Source organism: Tinamus guttatus, unplaced genomic scaffold (genome assembly GCF_059628265.1).
Source record: "Tinamus guttatus ecotype Peru unplaced genomic scaffold, ASM5962826v1 Tinamus_guttatus_pri_ptg000060l, whole genome shotgun sequence".
Classification (NCBI taxonomy): Eukaryota; Metazoa; Chordata; class Aves; order Tinamiformes; family Tinamidae; genus Tinamus; species Tinamus guttatus.
In genome coordinates this window covers 536,592-561,376 of record NW_028288594.1, presented here as the reverse complement: position 1 = coordinate 561,376, position 24,785 = coordinate 536,592, and the positions used below count along the sequence as shown (strand labels likewise).

The 24,785-nt window shown below is 42.5% G+C and overlaps 1 protein-coding gene across 2 annotated transcripts in view; it reads right to left on the bottom strand.

The window, feature by feature from the left end:
- TLK1 (tousled like kinase 1) overlaps positions 1 to 22,581 on the bottom strand; it is a 64,609-nt gene extending 42,028 nt beyond the window's left edge. The window contains exon 1 of one of the 2 annotated variants that reach the window (XM_088519434.1): positions 22,563 to 22,581. Coding sequence is in view for 1 of the 2 variants with exons in the window: in XM_088519432.1 (XP_088375558.1) it covers positions 22,219 to 22,366 (148 nt within the window). In the remaining variant the exon portion in view is untranslated. Of the gene's footprint in view, positions 1 to 22,218; positions 22,438 to 22,562 lie in introns of those variants that run through there. The other variant, XM_088519432.1, reaches the window with a different exon arrangement.
- Between the last annotated feature and the right edge of the window lie 2,204 nt (positions 22,582 to 24,785).

Sequence of the window (24,785 nt, the reverse complement as noted above, 5' to 3'; positions counted from 1 at the left end):
AGGAAAGTAATAAAGTGCAATGGCACAGCTCCACCAGCCCCAGCTTCGCCAAGCACAAGAACCCTTGCAAAGGATTCAATTATTTAACCAATGCTCATAACTCATTAAAATTGACATTTTAAGAGAAAAAGTCTAGCAGAAAGTTGCAAATATGTGTCTTCATCTCCTAAAAACAGATGTTTTGGGAGATGCACATGCTGCAATTTCCATCTTAAACAATGAAAAACTGGAAAGGGCTGCTGAACCAAACACAAAGGTTAGAACAAACTGACCTTTTTTCTCCCCACTAAGTACAGAAACAGGTCCCAAGCCTCAATTTTTATCTAGATGTCTCTCAGTGCTCTGAACAAACTCTTACTATCTAGCAATCCGCAACAGCTTTTAGATGAAGACAGCTCAACAGGTTGGCACTGTCACCTTCCTATGAAGCAGGTGAAGTTCCCTATGGGAAAGCAAGTCTTTTTCTCAGAACAAACCTCAAGGCGAGACTGGGCTTTCCCGCGCTGCGCTCAAGGTCAGCGCAAACCACTGCTCAGTTAAGCGAAAGGTGCACTAGTTTGGTCTGGTGTCTATAGCAAACCTATCTGCCATGAACTTCTAATGCCGAAACAAAGCACCTCACCACACACACTTACCTACTGAAGGGAACACAACAGCTCAACAGTAGCTCAAATGTAAATCAGATTTTCTAATATGCTCCTGGGAGGCTCTCTGATATTATGGTGATTCACACAGTGTAAGAATTATGTGCAACATATTTTATTGGAACACTGATGTAAACATTGATTATGTTACCACCAGATACTCTCTTCACTGACAGTACCATCCTTTAGGTCAATAAATCTAATTAATATGCAGATTAAAAAAAAAAAAAGGACACATCTTGAATGGCAAGAAAGGCAGTCTGGAAAGCAGCCCTTTTTAAAAACAAACAAACAAACAAACAAACAACAACAACAAAAACCTTTGCAACCAAAACTCCTTTAAAGGTACCAAACCATCTCTAAAATTAATGAACACTAGCCTTAAGGGCGAGTCTAACCATCCTAGGTACAGGAACCACTGATTAAGAGCATTGCAACACAACCCTTAAAGCCTTTACATAACTGTTTATTTCAATCTCTAATATCCTAAAAATACACTTATGTACGTTGATGCTCCAGTAATTTAAGTTCATAAAAATTGAGTATGGCAGCTCTTCTCATTCTAGAATGTACACATAGCAGATGATAAAATGAGATTTTTTAAATATTAAAAGCAAATCAGATTACAGAAAAATAATAAAAATACAGACTTTAAAATCTCAAGCAGTTTCCTAAATCACCTCAAAACCCCACAAAACTACTTTGCTTGGAAAACTCACCAACATGAAGATGCACCTCATCTCTGCATCTTCATGTATTGCCTTTTGAAAGTGAGCTTCACTTTCATTCAAAAAAGAAGAAAACGATGCACACAGCCTCCTTCTCTCTCATCCTTCCAAAACTATGGACCTCTCTTATGGCTGACCCATCCACGGGAGGACTTTTTCACTCTCCCAGAATACAAGGTAGTAAGTCATTTCTGCCTCCAAGAAAACTAACAAAACAAAATACTGTAAAACATCAAACTATCTGGAGTGAACGTCTATTTTTCCTAACTTCTAAACTGATAAAAATGATACTTGTTTGATTTAAAATAGAACATTTAGGCAGGAGGATTAAGAACTGAATTAATACACCAAAGTTGACCTATGCTCCTAAATCAAGCCTTGAAGAACCTTTCTTCTACAGCATGTTTTGGAGAACCACAGAAAGGAGAAATGGAAAGAGCCTTGAAAATTCCTCATGTGCTGAGCAAACAAGAGGAGATGTTCACTGGGTGGCACCAGGCCAAGTGGCAGAAATCCGAGAAGGAAGAATTCAGTTCCAAGATAAGAGCACAGAGACACAGCCCTTCCTTAGCCGAGGTGCTGAGCAGCACCACAGCCAAGACCACAGTTATTCAGTACCACGGCCTCAGGTGTCAAAAAGATCCCACTTGACCTGAATTAGCAGTGAAGAGGGGAGGCAGCAAGATACCTAGATCTAGGTATCTAGATTTAAAACAAAGACAACAGGAATCAACGCCCCAGTCTCCAACTCCACACACCTCCTACCAATAGCCAGGCAGCCAAAGCCCCAGGGTTGCAACTCTTCCACACACCTGACAGAGCCAGAACAAGCGGCTACTGATTAGCCATGGCTTGTTTAGCCTGGAAACTTCAAAATGCTTATCATTGCTGATTTTCCAAAGAAAAGGGGGAAAATCTTGTTCTGTGCAGGGTTGCACAGCCGCTACACAAGCAGCAGGTGACAGGAACAAGTACAGATTGGCGTTACAGTTCAGCTTAAAGCCTTCACAGTGGTTGAAATCAAACACATTGATGCAGTTACAAAGGGACAAAAAAATCTATCCTGATGTCCCAGAGAAACTAGCTCTTTGACCAGATTCCTAATTCCTAATAAGATAGATATCTAAGAAAATTCAAAATACATTCCATTAATCAAGAGTAATTTTAATTGCACAGTGAAAACATCCTGTAGTGTCCCTGAGCTTGTTACATTAAAGCAAACAACAGGAGGGGAAAAATATATATATAGCTATGTAAAAACAGTGCTTCTTACTCAGGTTCGTTACTTGATTTAGGCACATCTGTTTACTAATCAGCACTTGCTACTACAGCTAGGTTGCTCCGGTGAGCTTACATTGCTTCCCTAGTATCCTAGGGAGAACTTTTATTCCAAAAAGCGATCCTCTTAAAAAGAGGAAAAGAGAGAGGCTGCTTTTAGAAGAGCAACCAGAGCCCTACGTAAGGCATGACCTAAGAGGATTGCTACTTGTCTCGCACCTGAAGCTGTTTTACATCATTGTCTCTGGAAGCCCCATGGAAGAAATCCAAGAATAACAGCCTGAAAGAGAAGATCATCTTGCTTTGAAGAAAGCAAAAGCAAATGAGCCTTCCACTTCTCCAGAACCATCTTGCCTGGCTTTCCGACAGCCCCAGCCTCACTAAGCTCGCAAGCAGAGGCAAGTTGCCTAGGGGCACAAAGTACCAGGCTGAGCCAGGCCATGCCAGAACAAGAAATGTAGCATTTGCCAACGCATCTCTAGTGCTACCACAACAGTAAAACCTGCCTAGACAGAACCACAGGCACCTTCTGCCCATCTCCTCCTCCCACCAGCACTACGACAAGACTCCATATACACAGAAGTAGCTGCTTTAGCAACAACTGCAGACTGAAGTGTGCAAGCTTTTGTTATAGAAAGCTGACAGGTTCTGCCTTAAAGGGGATGAACCCATCAAGAACCAAACTGTTTTGCAAACTGCTGCATGAGCAGTGTTATTCTGTGCATCAAGTCTGGGTAAACAAAAAGAAGCATCTTTAAGTTTATGAAACTTAGGAAGAGCAGATGCTTTATAATAAAGTCATTTAGGACTGAACCTGTAAGGAAATAACTTTAAGACATGAAAATTGCTTAATATTCTTTCTATAACATTTAATACACTACTGACTGCTACCTAATTTATTAGATAAACTTTGATCATACTGCATTCTTGTTTAGATCCAACAGCATGAAGTCACAATTTTGCCTGAAAAATATTTACATATTGTTTTCACAGTATTCCTAGAAGCACTGCTTGGATATGCAACTGAAATTTAAATTAAGCAATGTTTTTCTCTGTTTCCATTCTGTATTTACAGTAAACTTCAAAACAAATTTCACAGCTTTTCCTTTATTGCCTAGTTCTTCACCTAGACAGACCATTTTAAAGCTACATTGGTATTTTTAGAGCTGGGAAAGTGTCCCGAAGAAGGGGTAGGGGTGCATAAGCAAGTGCAAGGTGGCTAGTAGAGGGAGGAAAGGGCAAGGACCAATTTGCAATTCCGAGAACATCAGGAAGAAACCTGAACTCAAAAGAGGAGAGTGGGAGCACAACTCCAATCAGACATAAATGCCCCCAATTTAACCACCAACCAGACTATTTAGACAAAAAATAAAAATAATATTCACAGACCAATGACCAATCACTACAATCAATAACCTACCCACTATAAGCAATTCAAATGTAACAAAGAACTGAGCTTCTCACAAACGAGACTACAGCAAAGCAAGGGGTTGAGCACTGCAGGTAAAGTCCAATACCAGTTAAAACAACTGCCTCAAAAAGTATTCCCTGCAATAACAGAATGGGGCATAGATGGGATTTTGCCAGAACCTCTTTAATTTACAGATTAGACCAGTAAGATGGCCAAGCTTTATACCACTCCTCCTTCTTGTATCTGGGAAAAAGCACAACTTCTCTCTGAAAGCTAGATGCTTAGGTGCTCTTCGAAAGCACCACTAAAAGCCCATGAAAGCAAAAGAATAGTGTCAAGAATTACTCTCTTACTAACCAGAAAGGATTCTTGCCTTGAAAAAAGAGATCTAATTTTTTTTTACCTCAGACTTCCATGCACTGTGCAACTCCAGCATGAGCATCCACAAGAGACAACCACTCATATCGCAATTTCAAGATCCTTCCAAGTAAAACTGTTTTAGTTGACACATTCTCCCCCAAAAAGGCTCAACTTCCTCTCTTGAATTATCCCTATTGTCCTTCACATCTCTAAATATTATATATTCGGGGAAAAAATGCATAATTAACAGACAGATAGAGCAAGTATATACAGGAAAAAAATGTAGGAAAGGAAAAATATAATTGCCCACTTTTGGTCTCAAAAAGCATACCTAGCATAAAATTAATAAATCACGACAAAGAATCTTCTCTAGAAACATGAGGAGAGCAGTTTTCTTTGACAAATGTGATTTGAAAATCCACTTCCAAATCGCTTTGATAAAATTTGTCTGCTGAATACAGCTGTATGATGATGTATTTTAACAGGCTTGCATTCAGGAGTAAAGGAAATGCTTTTATGAAGAGTAGAGAAAAAAAAAAAAAACACTTCTGCTGCTGAAAGAGGAGGAAAATCCTGCAATGCTCCTCTGAGGGGCATTCTGGTTTCTTTTAGGAAGTCTTTTTCTAAAGGTTGTTCAAGTGACTAAAGATTATTTTTTTAAATGCTGTTTGGAGATTTATTTCATTTTCTCTACAGCTTAATGACTCCAGTTTAACCTAAACCAAAGAAAACTTTAGGTGCTGGATAGATAAGTCTTTTTTACAAATTATTCTAGAACAGAAATTGAATCTTTAATGCTAAAAAAAATCTTACTAAAGCCTAGATGCCACTCCTGTGTCCAGTTTTTGGATTTCAATAATCTGGCAGAGAGGAGCACCCAAGCCACCTCCGGACACCCTCCTTTGGCCACAAGCCAGGGACACAGGTGTCCGCGCATCCCAGCTGGGCTCGCCGGCGGCTCAGGGACGATTCCTGCAACACCCAGGGCAACGGCTCCTCAGGGGCTGGGCTGCTGTGCAGGCACCGATGGGGCCACGTGGTCCCAGCAAGGCGGCAGCAGGGCCCCTCTGCTGACCCCCTCCTTTGCAGGGCAGCTGGCACGGCTGCCACACGTGCTGCCCTCCCGCAGCAACCAGTAGCTCCTGGGTCCGAGTGACACCATCTTCCTGACATGCTGTGTAACAGCAATCATGCTTGCCTTGACCGCCACAGGCAACAAAGCTAGTGCATGAGTTTAAGCACAAGCTGCTCGAGGTGCCTATGAAAGATAAGCGCTAATGTGAACACTAGAGACACTTGAAAATGAGTAAGAAAAACTGATTGAGCACCTTTAAAATCACATTTCAGAGCGACCATGTGCATGCCTGGGACAGCCTCAACTCAGGACTGACTAGCAATTAATGGTGCTGATGGCCCTGAAAGCTCCCTAACTCATCCTGCAACATTCGCTGCAGTAAAGACATGTTGTGTCTCACTCCGATGTTTTCATTACTCAGAAAACATGAGTCAACACTTAGTTTTATTTGGCACATGTCCTTATAATAGGTCAGTTTTTAGCCAGGCTTTTCTTTATACTAACTTTTAGCTGCAGCAACTCTCCACTGAACCATTTTTTCTTATTTCGCCTCAGAAATCACCATGTCAACTCCATAAGGGGAAGATAAGACACAGAGCAGAACATTCAACACTGGAGCTACCTGTCTGTTTCCCAAGCATGTAACTCCGTTTGCACTGTGTATAGGAAGAGTTAGCATAGCAAATAATGTTATGAGCAACAGAACCACGACAAGGTCCTTCCTGAGTCTGTTGGGTAAGTTTAGCTTGATGAACGACACGGGAAAAGACAATGGAAAGAACAGAACAACATACTGCTAATGTCTGGTCAGCTTTTGTCTTGGAATTGTCACCCCACAGCAGCATGAAGGAGGTTACACTTTGACGACTGGTATCTTTGTTTTAGCTCTCCATGCTTCTTAGCTAGATTAAAACTCAGCCGATCAATTCACCAACACAGCAAAAGAAATGTATGACAGTGCCCAAATCAGCAGAAGAGTCTACAGGGAAGAGTAATTCCCCATGTCCCAGATATCACTTCACATCCAATAAACGCTTCCGTCTCTTTTTAAAAACTCTTTTTATATTGAGTTAAGTAAGATCTAAGTGTACTTCCTGTACTGAAGTCCCCAACTGTAAGATCTTTCCACATCATGAGAGCCCTCCTACACCAAACAGAAAAGCCTCTATAAGACATTCCACAATGAAGTAACATCAGTGAGTATTCTCCTTTTCGAAATCTTATACTGAACTCACACAGCTAAGAACTTAAGTAATAAAACATTTGCTAAAAATATTTTTCCTGAATTTTTGGCTAAAAACTGGCTCTCCTAGGAAACCCTGACAAAGAAGTTAACAGTGAACATTTGCACACTAGATGGATAGCACGCTGGGCACGTTCATTACAATCTACCTGTTTTTCTTTTGAAACTTGTCATTAATTAATCGCAGGTGTCATTCTCCTGCTATTTCTTTTAATCTAAACTACTCACAACAGTTCCTTGCATTATTTTTAAATGCCAAGAAAGAGCAGGACCAGGTGATCAAACAGCAGGTTCTGATTTCCAAAAGGATTTTGGTGGGTTTAGTCCACCATGGTTTACTACTGTTTACTTTAATAATGAACTAGCAGTGCCAAAGTGTATTAACTGAACGAGCAGTCTTTGTTTATATAGTGTTAGATACTATTAACACAGTCTGCATTGACCATTTCCACAGCTAAAGACAGTGATATCTGCAAACAAGTTAACTGATTGATAAACTAATGCACTAAATTCTGTGCATTCAAAGTAAGTGTATACAGTTGCTGCAAAACAGGTACATTTTCTGTAAGATTCCTCCCCTTTAATGACCTATTTCAACACCTGCTACAATGAAAAAATATTCAGAGGTTTGAGGCACTTATTTAAAGTGCTTGTAATCAAAGTTTGTTTGAAACAACTGTGAGTTCTGGCAGCAATTCAGTAGCCAACTAATACGTCCTCCTGATGTCTCTGGCCATCCCTGGGCAGCGCAATCTGTGCCTGCGTCACTGTGATACTGCGTGCTGAGCTCTCCTGTAAAGCCTTAAGCAATGAGATCTGGGCTTCATGCTGCCTTCTCCTGCGGACAGAAGAGTCATTACACAATTTTAAGGTCAAAAGCAATTAACTTTCCTTTCTTTGGAGTTAGGAACAACATTCTGGTTAGCAAAAGTGTAACAAATGAATTGTTTCTGATATTGGTTTATCAGGTTAGAGGATGGATTAGCGATAGGTGACAGCACACCTGAGGGTTTTTTTTTTTAGCCCACTGGGAAACCTCAGCAATTCAGAAAGTAAAAATATCCCTGTGTCTCATAGGATAGTGAAGCAGAATTTCTATATTGCACTGTGCTACATAAATACATAAATGAATGAATATACAACAAATAGACGAGGAGTTTATGTTTACAGCCTCCCTTCAAGGTAGGAACAGTATATCTGCATTTTATAGAAAGCAGCTAAGGCCGTGGCCAGGGTTACACAAGATGTCTGTGGCAGGAACACAACAAAGACGCCGTCTTCCCAAGCAGCTCACATCCGCCTTGATCACAACGTTATGTCAAGAGATAAAAAAAAAAAAAAAAAAAACAGTACAGCTGGGGCCACTCACATGACGCGCCGCCTCCTATCTCTACGCGCTTCCTTTTCATCCACACGTAGCAGAATCTGCCGCAGCTACTGGTGCTTCCAGACACCTCTACAAAAGGTGTCCGAACAGAAAGAGGGAAGCAGAACTTGCCTATCTCAGCCTCATCTGCTGCAAAAACAGATACTGCCCATCCCCTTTGGGGAATATGCAGAAAGGCGGTGGACACACTGCAAGTTTATGGGCCACTTGTTGACAATACTAGCAGGCCATGGGATAACACTGGTTTTGTGGTATACTGAAAGAGTGCAGCATCACATCCTCAATGAAACTCACGGCTTTCCGCCACTCTATCCATGCTTCTACGCTGCAAACCATTAAAAGCCTGGAGCAATCCTGGCAGCACAAGAAACACCTACCTAAGGACTACTAAAAGTGTAGCAAATTCCATTTGCTGCATCCGTACACGAGGAGACAAACCAGACAAACTATGTACTGCTCAAGTGCATGAAATGGCTGTTCTGCAAGAATTTAAAATGGCACAGGCCCTCTGTAATATCAAAAATAAACAGCAGTTTCGACTATCTAAGGAAGGAGTGAAAAGGAAGTTAAAAGCAGAGGTCACTTACCAGGCAGGAAAAGCCTAAAGCCTTGCCCCCAACACACTTCATTCTTCTGTTTCTCTCATTTGTTCCTCAGAAAAAGTGAACCATGAAGGAAGAAATGCAAATTCTACATCTTCTGCCCCGCAAAAAAAGTACAAAAGTTATTTACAAGGTAGAATAATGGTCAAAAAAAAAAAGAGGCATCTTATTTTTCTGTGTAATTATACTAGTCATTTTGCATTTAAAGGCTAAATTTGTGGTGATAGATCTGTGATTCCATTATTAATTCCCCAGACTTCCTAATCTCCTTACTTGTGTAGTTCCTAGTGCCATTTCTGATCTTCCAGATCTCTGTGCCACGCAGACAACCCACTTACCCCTGCGGCCAAAGTAACCACCCTGCTCCCCAGCACGACGCGGCACACGAGTAACTCCGGGTGACCCCCCGCACTTCGAACCTCCATTGTTCTATCACATGTGGAGAAACATGCCACAAACGGGCAACTGAACAAAAAATCAAAAATCTTACCAAATATATTAATCTATTTATCCTACAACATCATAGTCAACGCTCAGTTCAATTCCCAGATACCAAGTACTGTGGGGTGGTTTTGGTTTCTGTCTTTTCATTTCATTTAATTTTTTTAACTTTCCTATTTGTCTGAACTAACAGTATCCAGCCTTCACCGAGCATGGCAAGAAGCTCATTTTCTTGCAGCCCCCTGCAAGCAGCGTCTCAGAATGCAGCTCTAAACAGAAAAACTACACATACACAGGTGAAATATTAATGACTACACCTACATTTCCCCAGGACCTTGCAGCATTGTTCCCATTCTACACACAGGGTTAAAAAAAATAAAAGGTCTGAATTCACATATGAATTGTTGAAAAAAAAAAAAAAGTGCAGAGCTGAGGGAAAATTTGTTTTAAACTTTGCTCTCATTCTTCTAGGTTATACCACAGCTAGCTACCTGTTGGTAACAACAGCGTACATTAAATTCGGTTGCCACTTTGAGCGCTCAACATCTCTAAAAATGCAGTGCACACCCAGCTCATGCACAAAGAAATACCATACACAACCATCTGTCAAAATTTTGGTTTTACTGCTGCTCAGCATCCGCATTAAAGGAATATGCATTACAGCTGTTTCTCCTATCCAGTTCTCATATTCTAATTTTAAGCCCACTTGCTTTTCTGCTGCACTGTCATCTCACTTTCATTCATCTGAATTTCACAGCTAAGGAAGAAGGGATCCTGTTTCAGCAGCCAACACAGTGCTCTACTGAGGCCTGACCCCCTGCGCGCCTCATGAGGGACAGACCTCATGGGTCAAAGCCTGTGAACACATGGTTGAAGTCCCAAAACACACACCCAGTCATGGGCCTGAGAGCAACCAGAAATTTGTGGAGGGCAGATTTGTAAGTATTTGATATTGCAAATGAAAAATATTTTACAATATATTTTCAAGTATATATTCAAAATATATCTTAATACTCCCAGAAAAATAAGCAAGGTCCAACTAACATCACCCCTGCACAGCAACAGCAGACCCTGAACACTCAGGTCCATAGCATCTGTTGCATTATAAAGCTCACCCCATTTATTTTTAGCAAAAGGGCATTATATTGGCTTTGGGGACCACTGAGGGCCATCACAGCCTTAATTTCAGTCAAAATAAGCTTGATCCGAGCTCTTTTCACCAATGGAAAAGGGACGGACTACCAATTCTCCTTTTATATGGCTCATGCAGGAGGCAAGGTGGGACATGCAAGGCTACAGGTGTAGGAGGAGGATCCAGAACTGACTCAGATCTGCCTCTTCTGGATTTATGGAGGTGGAAGAGTCCAAAATAAGCCAGTCCTCATACAACCAGGCACAGGTGAAGCCCTAAGACACCGTCTGACTGTTTCTAGATCCCGGGGCCTGCCACATGCTCCCGCAGACTAGCACATTTAGATCCACTGGTTTCAAAGACTATTTTAGACACACACACACAAAAAAAAAAAGCTTAATATAACCGCAATTCAAGAGTTAGTAAAAACTAAATGGAAGAGCAGGAAAGAGAAAGCTGCATCACATGAGTTCCTGGGGAAAGAGGAAGGCAGTCAAAGGTACCTCTCACTGCTCTGTCCTTAACCACCCTGGTTCCCCTTGCTTTCCAAGCCCCTCACTATCTTGCATAGTACTGTATCCAAGACAGGCAGAATCACGTAGCCAACTGAAAGAGGAAAAAGACAGAGGCTTCAATATCTATCTACCTGCATCCTTCGCACGTGAAATTTTATTAACAAGAATAACTGAAAAATCTTGTTAAGTTTCCCGCTTAATGAACCGCTAGGTTACTACTACATTTTTGTCATGGTACAGACATTGCCACAGCAAAGCTTAGGCACATGCCACGTGTCCCTTAGAAACAGGGCTGTTGCAGATGTCACTTCACCAAAATTAACATGCATACGTAACAAAATCAACACACAGATAATTTTTAAAGCATGAAGTGACACATACACTGAAGTACGCTACAAAGTTTTTGGTATAATTCCTTTTAAAAACTGGCTTAATCTATAATGAAACAAATTTAAATCCTTAATAGGTGATTCGCTGTATATATTTTGCTAGTTACTTGAATTGTGAATTCACTTTTTTCATTTACTGCTTTTAAATAACAAACTATTTTCTAAAAGAAGTACAGAGTAGCACGATTATTTATCTAACTAGAGAACTCACACTAGGAATGTTTTATTTTATCAAAATTAATCTCTTCCATTCAGTATCTTTGGATCATTTAGACAATAAAACCAATGCATTCAACAACTCAATGGATGCAGCAAAAAGCAATTGCAATGGTCTGTCTTAACTTAAAGTTGAAGCAAAAGTAAGGAATTCCCCTTAATAAAAAGACTGAATAACACACAAAAATCTGTTATTTCCACAGGCACTTATTTTGGACCTTTATTCACTACAATCTTAAAACTGGATTTTCTCTTTGCTCAAGCCGTAACTGGTGATAAGGCAGATTTTTTTGACACACAAGACAAAATAACATTCTTCAGTGTCTCTAGTCACAAACATCTGTGGTTGCAAGCTACTAATTACACAAATTACTCGCTGTTGCTACTACTACAGGGTGAGCGCGCTTCCCACTGGTAACAAGCTACAGGAGTAAGGGAGGAAGTCCTGGACACCCCCGGAGAAGCCCTGCTGTGGAGCTCCGCATCCCAGCAGCGGAGGTAGCCGCCCTGCCAGCAACCGCAGCGGCACAGACTGCACCTCGGCCACCACAGTCGCGGGGCAAGAGTGAAAGCCAAGGTCAGGCACCTCAACTGGAGGCAGAAAATGAATGTCTGTAGAAGCACAGAGGAAGCAGAGGAGCTTGTTGGTGCCTGAGGTCACACTTGTGGCCAAACTCTGGTGAGAAAAGGAAACTGGTGGTGGGAAGACAGAGACTAAGGGGCTTGGTTTAGGAAAGGGTCCTGCCCAGACACATCCTGCCCAGAAAGCTCAAACTCAAAAGTGCTGGTGGTGATCAGCTAAATTTTGCATTCTCCAGCAAGAGTCATTGGTGGTGTCGCCTCCCGTTTGTTTCAGAAGAGGGTGCCAAAAGTGCAGCAACAACAGTAAAACTTAATAGTGTTCTCTCTTTTTTCACATTAAAAGGTAATTTGAAGAGAAAGAAAGATTTAAAGAAAGCAGCAGGATGGTGGCGTCAGGCCCTGTCGGTCTCATGGTTGTTGCTGCACTTCCCCAGGACAGAGAAAACAAGTGGAGGGCCAAGTTTGAACCACACACTGCGACCAGCCAGGAGAACAAACCAGGTCAACCCTCAGTCACACACGGCACAAGGAAAAAGTCATCAGTAAGGTCATTTTACTGGATGTAAACTCTGTTGTCGCCTTAACATCAATGTTTTATCTCCAAATTAAGATATATGCTGCAAGCATAATGAATGTGGACAAAAAGCCAAGAAATATAATTCTAATGTAATACAAAACCAGATTATGTCGATTTGTGACCTAGAGATGTCTCTAGTCCTCTCTTTAAAAGCAAACACTAACAGAAAAAGCTAAAGCTCCAGATACGACTAATGCACCCCCAAAATGGCAATAGGAATCGAGCAGCCAGATTTTGTATCATCTGTAACACTCACCAGCAGGTTTATGACAAAAATGACATATCTGAAAAAAATGAAATTGTGTGTTTTTAAGAAGGATGCAGCAAGCTACAGCGTGTGGCCAAAATGCTTTCAGTCAAAAGTGACTGGAGTTTCTGAGTAAGCTTAGCTTGCCTAGCAGGCACTATAGCCCTCGGGGAGTAGCTTCACACACAAATTTTTTTTTTATACAAAGAGATACTATAGATAAAGAAAGTGTATGTTTATATTATACATACAAATATATGCATATTATAATGCAAGCACATGCACACATGCAAGCACACCATATAAATTAACCTTTTAGATGCATTGGGTATGATTGCACAAATCAAGAGAGACTGAAAAAAGCTTAAATTCAGAATAATCAGCAATACCATCTAACAAGCTAGCAAAGATGATGATATTTGCTTTTTGATAGTTTGACTACTGCTGTTACCTCTCTTAGGCATTATTAATATCAAAATTTTTCAATAATGCAATTTGATTAGGAAAAGCTTGCTTCATTAAGAGCATTGATATACTATGATAGATATACTAATCTGATTAGGTAAGTAGAGGTAAGTTAAATAGACAACAAACTTTACAAAACGCAATCACATTTTGAGGAAACAACATCCAGAGGGAAAAAAAAGTGCTTCTCTGTAGTCCATTTAAAAAACCTAAAGCAGCAGCACCAAGAACTGTTTTTACTTGTACCCTATACTAACTTCAAAACAGGAAAATCCCACTACTCATAGCAGCCCTTTGTAGCACCAAACACAATTGGAACTGTAAGAATTACTCTATTCCAAGTTAAATCTTGTAGCAAACTTGCAAGAGAGTTTTTTCATATGACTCAGTGTATTGTGACTATATCTACTGAAACTAAAATAAAACACTAACAACCAAAAGGTTTTAAAAATACATAACACAATCAACACTCCAAACAACATCCAGCTCAATCAGTAACTGTCTTAAAAAAGAAAGAAGGAAAAACAAAGCCTAGTATTCCATACAGATATACTTATTCTTCATAAATTAACCTACAAACATCACACACAAAACTAAAATGGAAAACAAAACAAAACAAAACAAACACCCTACTCAACAAAGAGGGGTCTTCACTGCTAGAGAAACACTTCCCTCTTACAGGACCATAAGCTCTGGCCTCACCTAACAGCCTGGCAGGGAAATGGCTTAGAAAGGGAAATGGAGCATTTTACCTTAAAAAATAATAAAGCACGAAGAAGGGATTCTGCCCTGAAAGAATAATTAAATAAAATCTTGATGATGACAAAGACACATTTGATGGCATTTACTTTTTCTCTAGCATACATTGTAACTTTTCAGTATTTGCCAGACCTGTCATTACTAAGAACTTCTCTCCCCTGAAAATACTGAGCAGACTATTCTTGTGCTGAATTAAACTAAACACACACACACACACACTTAAACTGTTCTCCTTGGTTCAGGAGAATTCCGGAATGGGCAACCTTAGTTTGAGAAGCATTCTTCTGATGTTCTAAAAATGCGTCCCCCCCCCCCTTTTTTTTTTAAATTACACATATAACGAAAGCTGAACTGCCACTTTGCAACGTTAAAAAAAGCTCTAACACTCTGACTTGATATTTACCTTTTATGAAAGAGTAAGGTTTGGAGTTTGTTTCCACAATAAAATACAAAAATAAAAATCAACATGCAAGAAAGAGAGCAAGATTTAAAACAGCAGAATTGTTTTCTTTTTCTAAAAGCAACCTGACAAAAAAGACTTGTATATGACTAGAAGGTCAGTGTATATTGGCTACAAAGGTGGTCTAAAGAATGCTCTAGTAATGACATCATGCTATGTCTCAAATTCATTAACATATTTCCAACTGATTTCAGCACATTTTACACCAACTCATTTCCAACAAATTTACCTTCTCTTTAAAAGTTATATTTCCCAGTCCATGCAAGTACTATAAATAAACTGAAATTTGGTATGTTTTCTTACTTCTTCTCAGTAACCAATGCACAGAAGGTATCAGATGAACAGAAGACCCAAGTCAAAATGCAGTAATCTCGAGATATGATCACAACCAGACACATCAATACAGAAAACAAACTGTTAAAGTAAGGAAGGGCATTAATATATGTGATAGTTTGATACAATTACTCCAATAAATAGGTAGCCTGAAGAATGGACATCATATCCTGACTGCACATGCACAATGCTAAAAGTAAAGGAGGGAAGCTTGAAAGATGTATTCCTTCTTAGCAGTGTATAAATAATATTTAATGTAGTATCTTCTAAACATCATATTTGAACTAAACTACAGTATGATCATTTTCTATGGGCTATAAATTCTAACTTCAAAGACAGTAAATGAAAGCTTTCTTCTCATCAAATATTTTGCCTTTTCAGGTCTGAACAATTATTTTACAGGGAAAGCAAAAAGACAGAGAGGGGAACGTGAAGAAAAATAATATTAAGGACATTTTACTTTAAAAAAGCTCAAAATTTCCAGTACATTAACTGTTAAAAAACTTTAGTGGGTAAGTTTTACCTTTTATTAAAACTTTCAACAGAACTATCAAAAAACAGATGATTGCCCATCAAGACTAAAAGATTCTTCCTAGATTTGAGCGTCATATCCACTAAATGTTTTCCTATTCAAAAAAGAAAAATTGCAAAAGATAGAAATTTGAAGTTTTTTCTAAGTTACTATAACTTTCACTCATGACAAGCATACAGCAGATTTATTAAGAGAACTGGTTTCATTAAAATATTTTATGTGCAAATAAATGTGCCTTCACAATGATATCACTTAATAAAACTTTAGACTCTAAGTTACCAGTGTGGACCGAAATATTCATTCTCCAGTCGAAATAAACAAACATTCCTTCAGATATAATTTTCTATATATTAAGGTAAAAAAGTAAAGCTACCAGTATTGAAGACAGTACTATTAATAGTGTGGGGGTTTTATTTTCATTTGCTCTATATTTTAATTTTAAATACTAGTTTATTATTGGACATCCTCTCTCTCAGCACTTTCATTAGGAGATGAACAAATGAAGAAGAGAGTAATCTCCCTGAGGACCCAAGCAGCTAGAAGGAGGGTATTAGGGCACAAGAAACCACAGAGAACTGGTTGAAGTATAGCTGCAAGAGTTAGGCCAAAACTGTGGAACCATTCAAACCAGTATGAAGCAGAAAAAAGAAAGCAGTATTTATCAAATGCAGTTGAACAGTGTGCAGGCCTGATAGCCTAAGGCACAGGAGCGAAACCAGGAAGCGATGGAAACCCTACTTGGAGCATCCTCTGCATCTGCCTCCCCACGACCAAGTGCTTCTCGAGGAGAGCTCGGAGGTGAAAGTAAACAGGAAGGATTTCTGCTGTTACCACCAGGCGATTTAAAAGGCACTGAAAATTCAACAAGGTGAATTCCATGACCAAGATCCAAATGAAGTTCTTTCAGACATCCATGGACTGTGAACAACCAAAATACTCGCTTGTACACTTAACATAGCTTTCCACCAGGTTGACCTATATGCCTGGAGGGCAAGTTAAAGGAAAACTTCTGAACAACGTATGTATTAAGTAATGCATATATTTTCCAGCCATGACCAATAACTAATTCTCTATTACTCACAAAAGAAAAAACAAACCACTAGTTCAATTCAAAAATTAGTTCACTCAATTATTAAAGAACTGACAACTTAGAAAGCAGGAAAGTCTGATTTTCTTTTCCAAATGATGAACAAGAAGGACAGGTGACTGGATTTATCTATTAATGGTAAGTCTTGAAAGGCACAGTGACCAGAAACAACTGACTCAGTTCCCAAACTACAGACAAGTCTATTTGTATATAATCTGTTCTAAATAAAAAAAAAAGATATATTTATTTCTTCTTACATACCTACCACAATTAAGGTTCATTTTATTTAGCTAATAAAGTCAGCTAAAAGCTCTAAGACAGGAATTTATGTTTCTTAAACATTACGAATCTAAGCTACATAACTACTTAAATGCAGAGATGTGTACCTTCCTGCCTTGCAAAAAGTATGATCAAATTAGATCAATTAGAATCAAGTTTTCTTTAGGAAAAATAATTAAGCACAAATGCAAAATAAATTTAAAAACAATTATTTAATCAGGATTTCCTGCACGCTGATTTAAGTCGTGATTAAAATTAGTAATATAATCACTCTGATTTCAGTCAATTTTTCCAGCATGGACCCACTCCCAAAGACTCCTTACAGGAGCTTTCCCTGCTCCAGGATCTCCAGCTTGCCCATCATCCCTTGAAGCTCCTGCCTTGGGATGATGCTCGACTTGGCCCTGCTAAAACTGCAGGTCCCACCACCCACTGCGTCCTCCCCAGGGAGGGGCCATGCCAGGATTTTCCTCTGGCATATCCCAAGCTCTGCTCAGGAGCTTAAGGCTGGAGTAAGCCCCCAGGACAGATGGTGTCCAAGAAGAAGGCAGACCCTGAGTTTCCCTCCTAAGCAGGGCACCTGAGTAAGGGCTTGGCTCTGGATGCTGGATACAGCATGCAGAAACCCTGCTCCTGCCCTTCAATCCCGCCACTGTCACCCAACTCTGCTCTTCAATACTGAACACAGGGAACTCGTCCCTTGCAATCTTGATGTCACATGACACTTTTCTGACTCCCGAGCCCACTCTAGGAACTAGATCATATTTTGGAGATCGACTTCTGCAAGGAGCTTTTCTAGGTTTTGTTTAACTGTTAAGCATCTCTGACACTATACTCCCCGGATCCATCCTCAGCACTAATGTTCTAAGCAGCAGTTAATGACTTCTTCTGCTCAACTTCTTTTGTGTGTGCGCGCGTGTTAATTTCCATTTAGTGCCATCCAGCAAACAATCTCCTTTTTCCTCCTTCACAGCTAAAACCCACCAAATCAAAAAAAAAAAGGAAGCTCACGAAGAAAGGCCAAAACTTTCTCTTGCCCCCTTATATGCTACTGTGTCTTAAGAAAGTAAGATGTCAAGAAATATTCCACTTTATAAACATAATTGTCTTACTAAATTTCATTCCAGCACTTACTTTTGTGAAAACTTTGGTGCTGGGGTAAGAAGTATAGCGTGGGGGTAATCTAGATTGGGAACGAACACTACTTCAAATCGCTAAATTGCATCAAGAAGATAAAAAGTATAAAGGATTATTTAAATCTGAGTTATTTTTCATAATATTCAATCATTTCTTCAGGTAGTAAAATTCTACAGACCTCTGATCACAACTCGCAGATCTACAATATGCAGTATTTTACAAGCAGTTAGTATTACCAAGCTCTAAGAAAGTTCCAAGTAATGTTGCCAATAACTGCACTACTGTTATTACAATGAAATGAACTTATTTCCCCTTGATGTGGAGAAAAAAAAAAGGAATAAAAGGGAAAAAAGAAAAAAAAAGGGAACAAAAAGGAAAAAAAAGAGAAAGAATACACATTACTTGTACAGAGATGATAATAAATAAATGCAGCCTGTCCTAAAACACATTGATTCTCTCTCCATTTAAAATGGAATAGGTTAATGGGAAATTCGAAGCCTAATTTGCTCTATTCTCTACAGCACGTGTCTTCTGGAAAACCGGATTCAAGCAAGGACGGGCCTACATTTAAAAAAAGAAAAAAAAAAGTAATTTTTCATTTGGTCATATTATAACGTCTCATAAGAATTTGTCATAAGCAACAGCTCACTCTAAGAAACCCGCCTGCACAAAACCAGCAATATCACAAGCTAGAATCTGTGCACATCAGAGGACCATTAGAGCTTTACGCAACACCTGCTTATACTAGAGTTGGCCTGAATAAGTTTTATGATTGCTCTGTTTATTATAAGCAAAAATACAATGTCATCTTCAACTATGAAGTGTTCCCATATTGCTCCCACATAATTGACCAAGTTAAAAAAAAAAAAAAAAGAAAAGAAAAAAGAAAAGAGAAAAAAGAAAAAAGAAAAAAAAAAAAAAAGACAGTCCTCAGAGCTCTACCACGGTTTAATGATAAGAAGCAACTTTCTGAGAACTTATTGGTTAAGAAAGTAAAAACCACTCCCTGCCTATTTTTTTCCACTAAAAGTGAACAACAAAGGGGAAAATAAAAGAAGGTTCTAATAAAATGAGGCAGCTTTCATGCTTGTGCACTAACATCCTGCACGCAGCATGCATGACACGTGAATATCATCAAACCTGAAATTCACATTCCTCTCGGGGTAGTTCACAGCTGTATGTGGCAGACTGTTGCTTTCAATAAAATGTTTTAAACCAGCAGAACACACAAATAATAACCTGCTAAGCATCATGCTTGGCTACCAGACATTGTGGCACTGCTACCCAAAAAATTTTGCTACTCAAAAGATAAGCAATTCCAAGACAATCCAAAACATATATTATACGTACGTGTCCCAAAGTCTCTTCTCTTTGCCTCGTCTACAGTAACCTGAACATTTACGAAACAGCACTATGCCCTTTGGTTGTATTAGCTACACACATAAATCTGTCAAAAGACAAAAAATCTTGAACATGAAGTTGCATGATCGCCTGATCCGATCTGCAGCACAAGGTTTAGCGGCACAATCCCATACAGCATCTCCTGCTACATAACAACAGCTCTCCCCATACTCTAGATAACGTATTTTGCAGGACTCTTGAATAAATGACCAAGTACCCCCCATATAAACTACTTTCATATAAAGCAACTGACTAGACCACAGTATATTATGCAAGAATATCTGAGGAGCTAGAAGAATTGCAACAGAGTACATATTATTCAAAACCAGGATGGAGTAACTTAGAAGCTATATTGAAATGCAAACAAAAGATAGTTCAGGTATAACAGAAGCGTTCACACACAACTGTGCTAAGGTCCACAGCAAACTCCTTATTTTAAAACCCTAAAGCAAAATTTCAAAACCACAGAGTATGCCACAACACCTCAAAAGTAAAACTATAGGAACGCAATGCAGAATATTAGTGCAACCCGTGGTAGCGCATTGAAAAAAAGATTAATTATTTTCTCCACCCTGTTTTACCCCATGTCTGCTAAGTGTTCAATACTGGCACATTAATAATCATCATCATCAATTATTTGTTAATAAACAATAATAAGCCATTATATAAACCAAAGCTTTTCTTTAAGTTTTCTCCATATTCAGAGAATATGTTCAGGACCTGCGCAGCCAGGGTGCTGGCATGTTAGGGTGCTGGCATGTTAACAAGCCATAATCTTCAAAAGCTCGAGAGAGAGATGCAGGCATATGCCAAGCCTGCAAACCAAGTCATGCGCAGGGCAGGGTGAGGCAGGACCTGGGGAGGCAATGCAGGCACCACGACCGCCACGCGGGTCAACGCATGGCACGTGAATCAACAAACCAGAAGGCCAATCTAGGCCACAGACTCGACTCTGTGTCGAAAGCATCGTATCTGGCAGTGCTATCACTCAAAAAAAGGGTATTGGCATTAAGGCAAACACAGAAAACGCAAGGACCTCTCTGGTCCCATGTAGGCCTCTCTCCTCCCGCACCGCTTCAAACACGCCACTAACCTCCATAAGCAGGACAAGGTCTTTCAAGTTTCAAATCAACGGGAGCACAAACTCCTATAAAGGCACTGCATTTCAAGTATTTCAAACCAATCAGTTTAGCAGCGACCCAACTCAATTCTTTTGCATATAGAAGCCAATGTCTATGGACAGATCAGCCGTATTTTATGCTCTGCTGCTTTCACGCAAGACACTTCATCACAGAACACACGTACACAAAGGTGCGCTACCACCGCCCTGCACATATAAATGCAGAATACGCATACAAGATGTGCCAGTAGCTTACACTGATTTTCAAACAGAACGGCCTTGTGAAATCATGTAATCATCACAACACAGAAACACTATGCAAATACAGTGAATTGTAATACCGAGCACATATCAGGGTTTTTTGTCTGCTCTGTAAACTCTGAATCTACATTAGACAATGTGAATTCCTGTACGCAGGAATATCTAAGAGCTTGAGTCACAGTAAGGAAAAAAAATGTAAAAAATTGTATCATCAAAAAATAATTTTACAAAAATGCTTTTCCATGCCTAAGCAAGCACATTCAGGCAGCATGTTTCTCTTTAAAACAAACAAATTATGGAAGTTGTGCTGCAGCAGTCATCATCTCAGGCTTGTCTGCCAGGCATCCAAAACACATCCAAAAATACCTTGCATTCCCTCTCTATGGACATTATATCACACATATTCATAGCAAGCGTTGCAGAGAAAAAACCTACGCCCAATAAACTTAAAATAAACTGCACATTCAGCTGAGCTTTCTTGATGCTGCTGCGCTTCAGCCTCTAAGGGAGCCTGAGCACAAAATGCCTGCCGCTCCGCATCTCCAGCGCTCAGTGCGACTCCTTCCCAGGTATTTTCTAGAGCATTTCACGCCAACCTGCGCACAGAAGCGTGTGCACAAGTGACAACGAGTGACATGAATGTGACAACTACCAGCGCGGAGAACGAGGGGCGCTGCTACTTCATTACACGTTCTGAAGGCACTGAATCCTGGTCAAGTCCTTAAATTGCTAACCAAGTGAAAAAATAAAAATAAGAAGGAAGCCGCCAGAAGGCTGTAAATACACAGACCCTCTATTTCCGCTGTTATTTTCCTTTTAAGTTGTAAAGTTTTCTGAGGGCCGGCAGCTGGGGACCTGCCTGCGGGAGGCCGCGGGGTGCCCGGGCGGGGCGAGCCGCGCGCCGGGCCGCGCAGCCGCCGCCGCTCCGCGCACAAACTTCCCCGCGCCCCGTAACGGCTGCACCGCGCGGCGGCGCCTCGCACTGCGGGGGAGCAACGGACAATAACTGGGACGGAAATAAAATAAAATAAATTCAAAAAGAAACAAAATGCACCAGCTCGCCGGTAACCTTCAGCGGGCTCTTCCCGCGAGCACCCACAACGCCCCGCTCTCGCGGTCGGTGCAACGCGAGGGAGGAGCGCGCGGGAGGGCAGGACGTTATCGCCTCCGCCGCGATGGAGGCAGGGGAAAGTTGCGGTCGCTGCGCGGCGCCTGTCACCGGCGCTACCGCGCTGCGCGCCCGCCGCCCCGGCTCCCGCCCCGCCCCGCCGCCTCCCCGGGCAGCCCCGGCCGCCGGGCAGCCTGGGCCCGGCCGCCGCGGGGGGCGGGAAACACGCGGGCCGCCCCCCACCCCGGCTCCGCGGCGAGGAGAACCGGGCGCCCCCCGTAGCGGCCGGGCCGGGCCGGGCGAGGCGGCGCCCCCCATCCACCCACCCACGGCCGTCCGCCTCCCCCGCGGCACGGCCGGGCCCGCGGGCAGCCCCCGCGCCGCCATCCCGGCACCGGCCCCTCCCCGAGGGCCGGGTCCCCCGCGCGGCCCCGCGGCGCGGCCGTTACCTTCCTTGGGCGGCTTGCCGGGCGGCGCGCCCGCGAGCGGGGAGGCCGCCGCCGCCGCCGAGCCGCCCTGCAGGCTCGGTGGGGACGTGGAGAGCCGGGACCAAGATGGCGGCCCCTCCAAACTTCCACTGCTACTTTGGACACTCATCAAGCTACTTTCCTGGAGCCCGGCAGCCGCCGGGGGCGGCGGGGGAGGCGGCGCGGCGGGGGGACACCCAGCGCCGCGCTCATGGCCGGCGGCCGGCCCGGCAGCGGCGGGAGGGAGGCCGCGGGCGGCGGGCGGGCTCCGGAGGCGGGCGGCGCGCGGCGGGGACGGGGCGCGGGGCCGCGCAACCTGCCCGCACCTCTGCACTGCGTCGCCGCCGCCGCCGAGCACCGCCTGTGCGCGAGGCGAGGCCAGAGCTCCCCCGCCGCCGCCGGGAGGGGAGGAGGGAGGCGAGGGGAGGGCGCAGGCGGGGAGGGGTCATGCGCAGACACCATCGCGAGCGGAGCGAGAGCAGCGCGGGCGCCGCCGCGCCCGGCCCCGCGCGCCGCCCGCACCGGCCCCGGCCCCCCTCGCGGGCGCGCGCACCTTCCGCGCCGCGGAGCGCGCGGCGGCTCCCTCGCGGCGCGGCCGCGGGGCACGGACGCCACGTGCGGGGCCGCGCGCAGGCCGCGGGGCGGGGTCGCCCCTCCGCGGGGCCCCGCGCTCGGTCCCTGCGCGCAGCGGGGGCCCGGGCCCCCCCTGCGCACGTTGCTGCCTCAAGGGGCCGGGGTTGCGGCCCCGCGGAGCCCCCCAGCCCTAGGGCGGCATCGTGAGCGCGAGGCGCTGGAGCCGCGCGCAGGCGGAGCCGCAGCTGAACCCCCTTTCACTCGTGTGTGCCCCATAGCCGCCGCAGGCTCGCCCGGGAACCCGGGGTACGTGGGAATGCCCGTTCCAGAACAAAGCCTTTTAATTCAGAAACGCACCTTAAGGATGGTGATACCTTTGATTACTTAAAAATATCGTGGCTTGCAGGTCTGTGGTATTGTGCGTACCCAAGTGCCCTCCTCAGCAGCCATGGAAGTCATTTTACAGTTGCCGCGTGGATAAATCCTGGCCATCCACTAACCTATTTATTTCAGAATTTCCCAGTAGCAGGAACAGATTACTGAGGCTGGGCTGGAGACCTGCATGGGAACCACCAGTTCTTTCTCTTCTTTTTTAAGGGACATCTGTCAAATTATCCAAGATCTTCACCTCCCACAAGTATACATCATAGCTGCATTTTTTTCTGAATAAAAAGCAGCGTGTTTACTTGCTAACTAGATTTGTTACAGAATATATATTTAGTTACAGATCAACTTTTTTTTTTTTTTTTTTTTTTTTAAGCAGAGAGAATTATTCTGATATTTTGACCAAGACATGTTTGGCTTTTTAAGGGCTTTATCAAGGAGAAGACTTTTCAGGCTTTACCTATGCAAATAACACCCAGAAATTACTAGTATTCAGACATGAAGTGAAACAGCACTAGTTCACTCTGTGAATATTGATGTGCAATATTCATATTTAGCAGCTGGCACAGAAACTTCTAGCGAGGTTAAAAATAAAACAAACTCACAGTCCCACAATCCATACGATGGTGCGAGTGAACATGTTCCTTGTTCCCTGATGAGTCGCTCCTCCTGCGGCAACACTGCTCCTGAAATACGCCAAGCGAGGAGCAACACGTTAAATTCAGTGCCTCTGGAATGCTCGTTTGCATTCGCTTCAGACAAGCCCCTGCTCCCCCACCAGAATGTACGTAGACAAGCTTTGTTTGTCACACTTGTGCTTATATATATTTAATGTACAGTTTAAGTATCCCAGGAATTCTGCAGTTTCTGCACAGTGCCATCAACTAGCACTAGGGAAAATAATCGCCTCTTGAGGACAACAAGGGGTGACTGGGGGACCAGGAAGCGAGCGTGTCTGCGCTGCAGGGCTCCCCACTAGAGGGCTCCGAAAGCGCCGCCCCGGCCGGCTGACACAAACGGGCAGCTCTGCAAAATCTGCACGAGATCTCGGGGGCTCTGGAGAGTCTTCATAATATGGCAGCGGAACCGCATCTCGTGCTTGTGTGAAGTGTTGATGCATGTTGAAAGCAGAGTGTGAATTATATCCTGACTCCAGATGAGACAGTCTATATAGCTTTTACAAATAGGAAATATTCATATTTCATAGGAAACCTACTTTTTAAAGGTTTTGGAGCTGACACTGCGTTACAGAATCTCTTCATTTGTAGAATCATATTACTCCAGTTTAATGATATCATGGCAGGTGAGAATAAAAGCTTCATTAACACCTTTTAGAAATGTTATTCTAAAAGACTTACCTTATTGCAGGGCATTATAAATGTGAAAAATGCTTTTCAGAGTCATTGGCAATGTCCTGCCCTCATTTTGCACTAAAGTAGCCAGGCAGATAACAGGAACATTCTATAGAGGAAACAGTGCAGTCAAGCCAAATATAATTTTAAAAACTTTTACATACATTCTTTACAGAACAGACACATATTTTCAAACATTACTTACGAGTTCCCAGTGTTCTCAGGGAAGAATAGTCTATG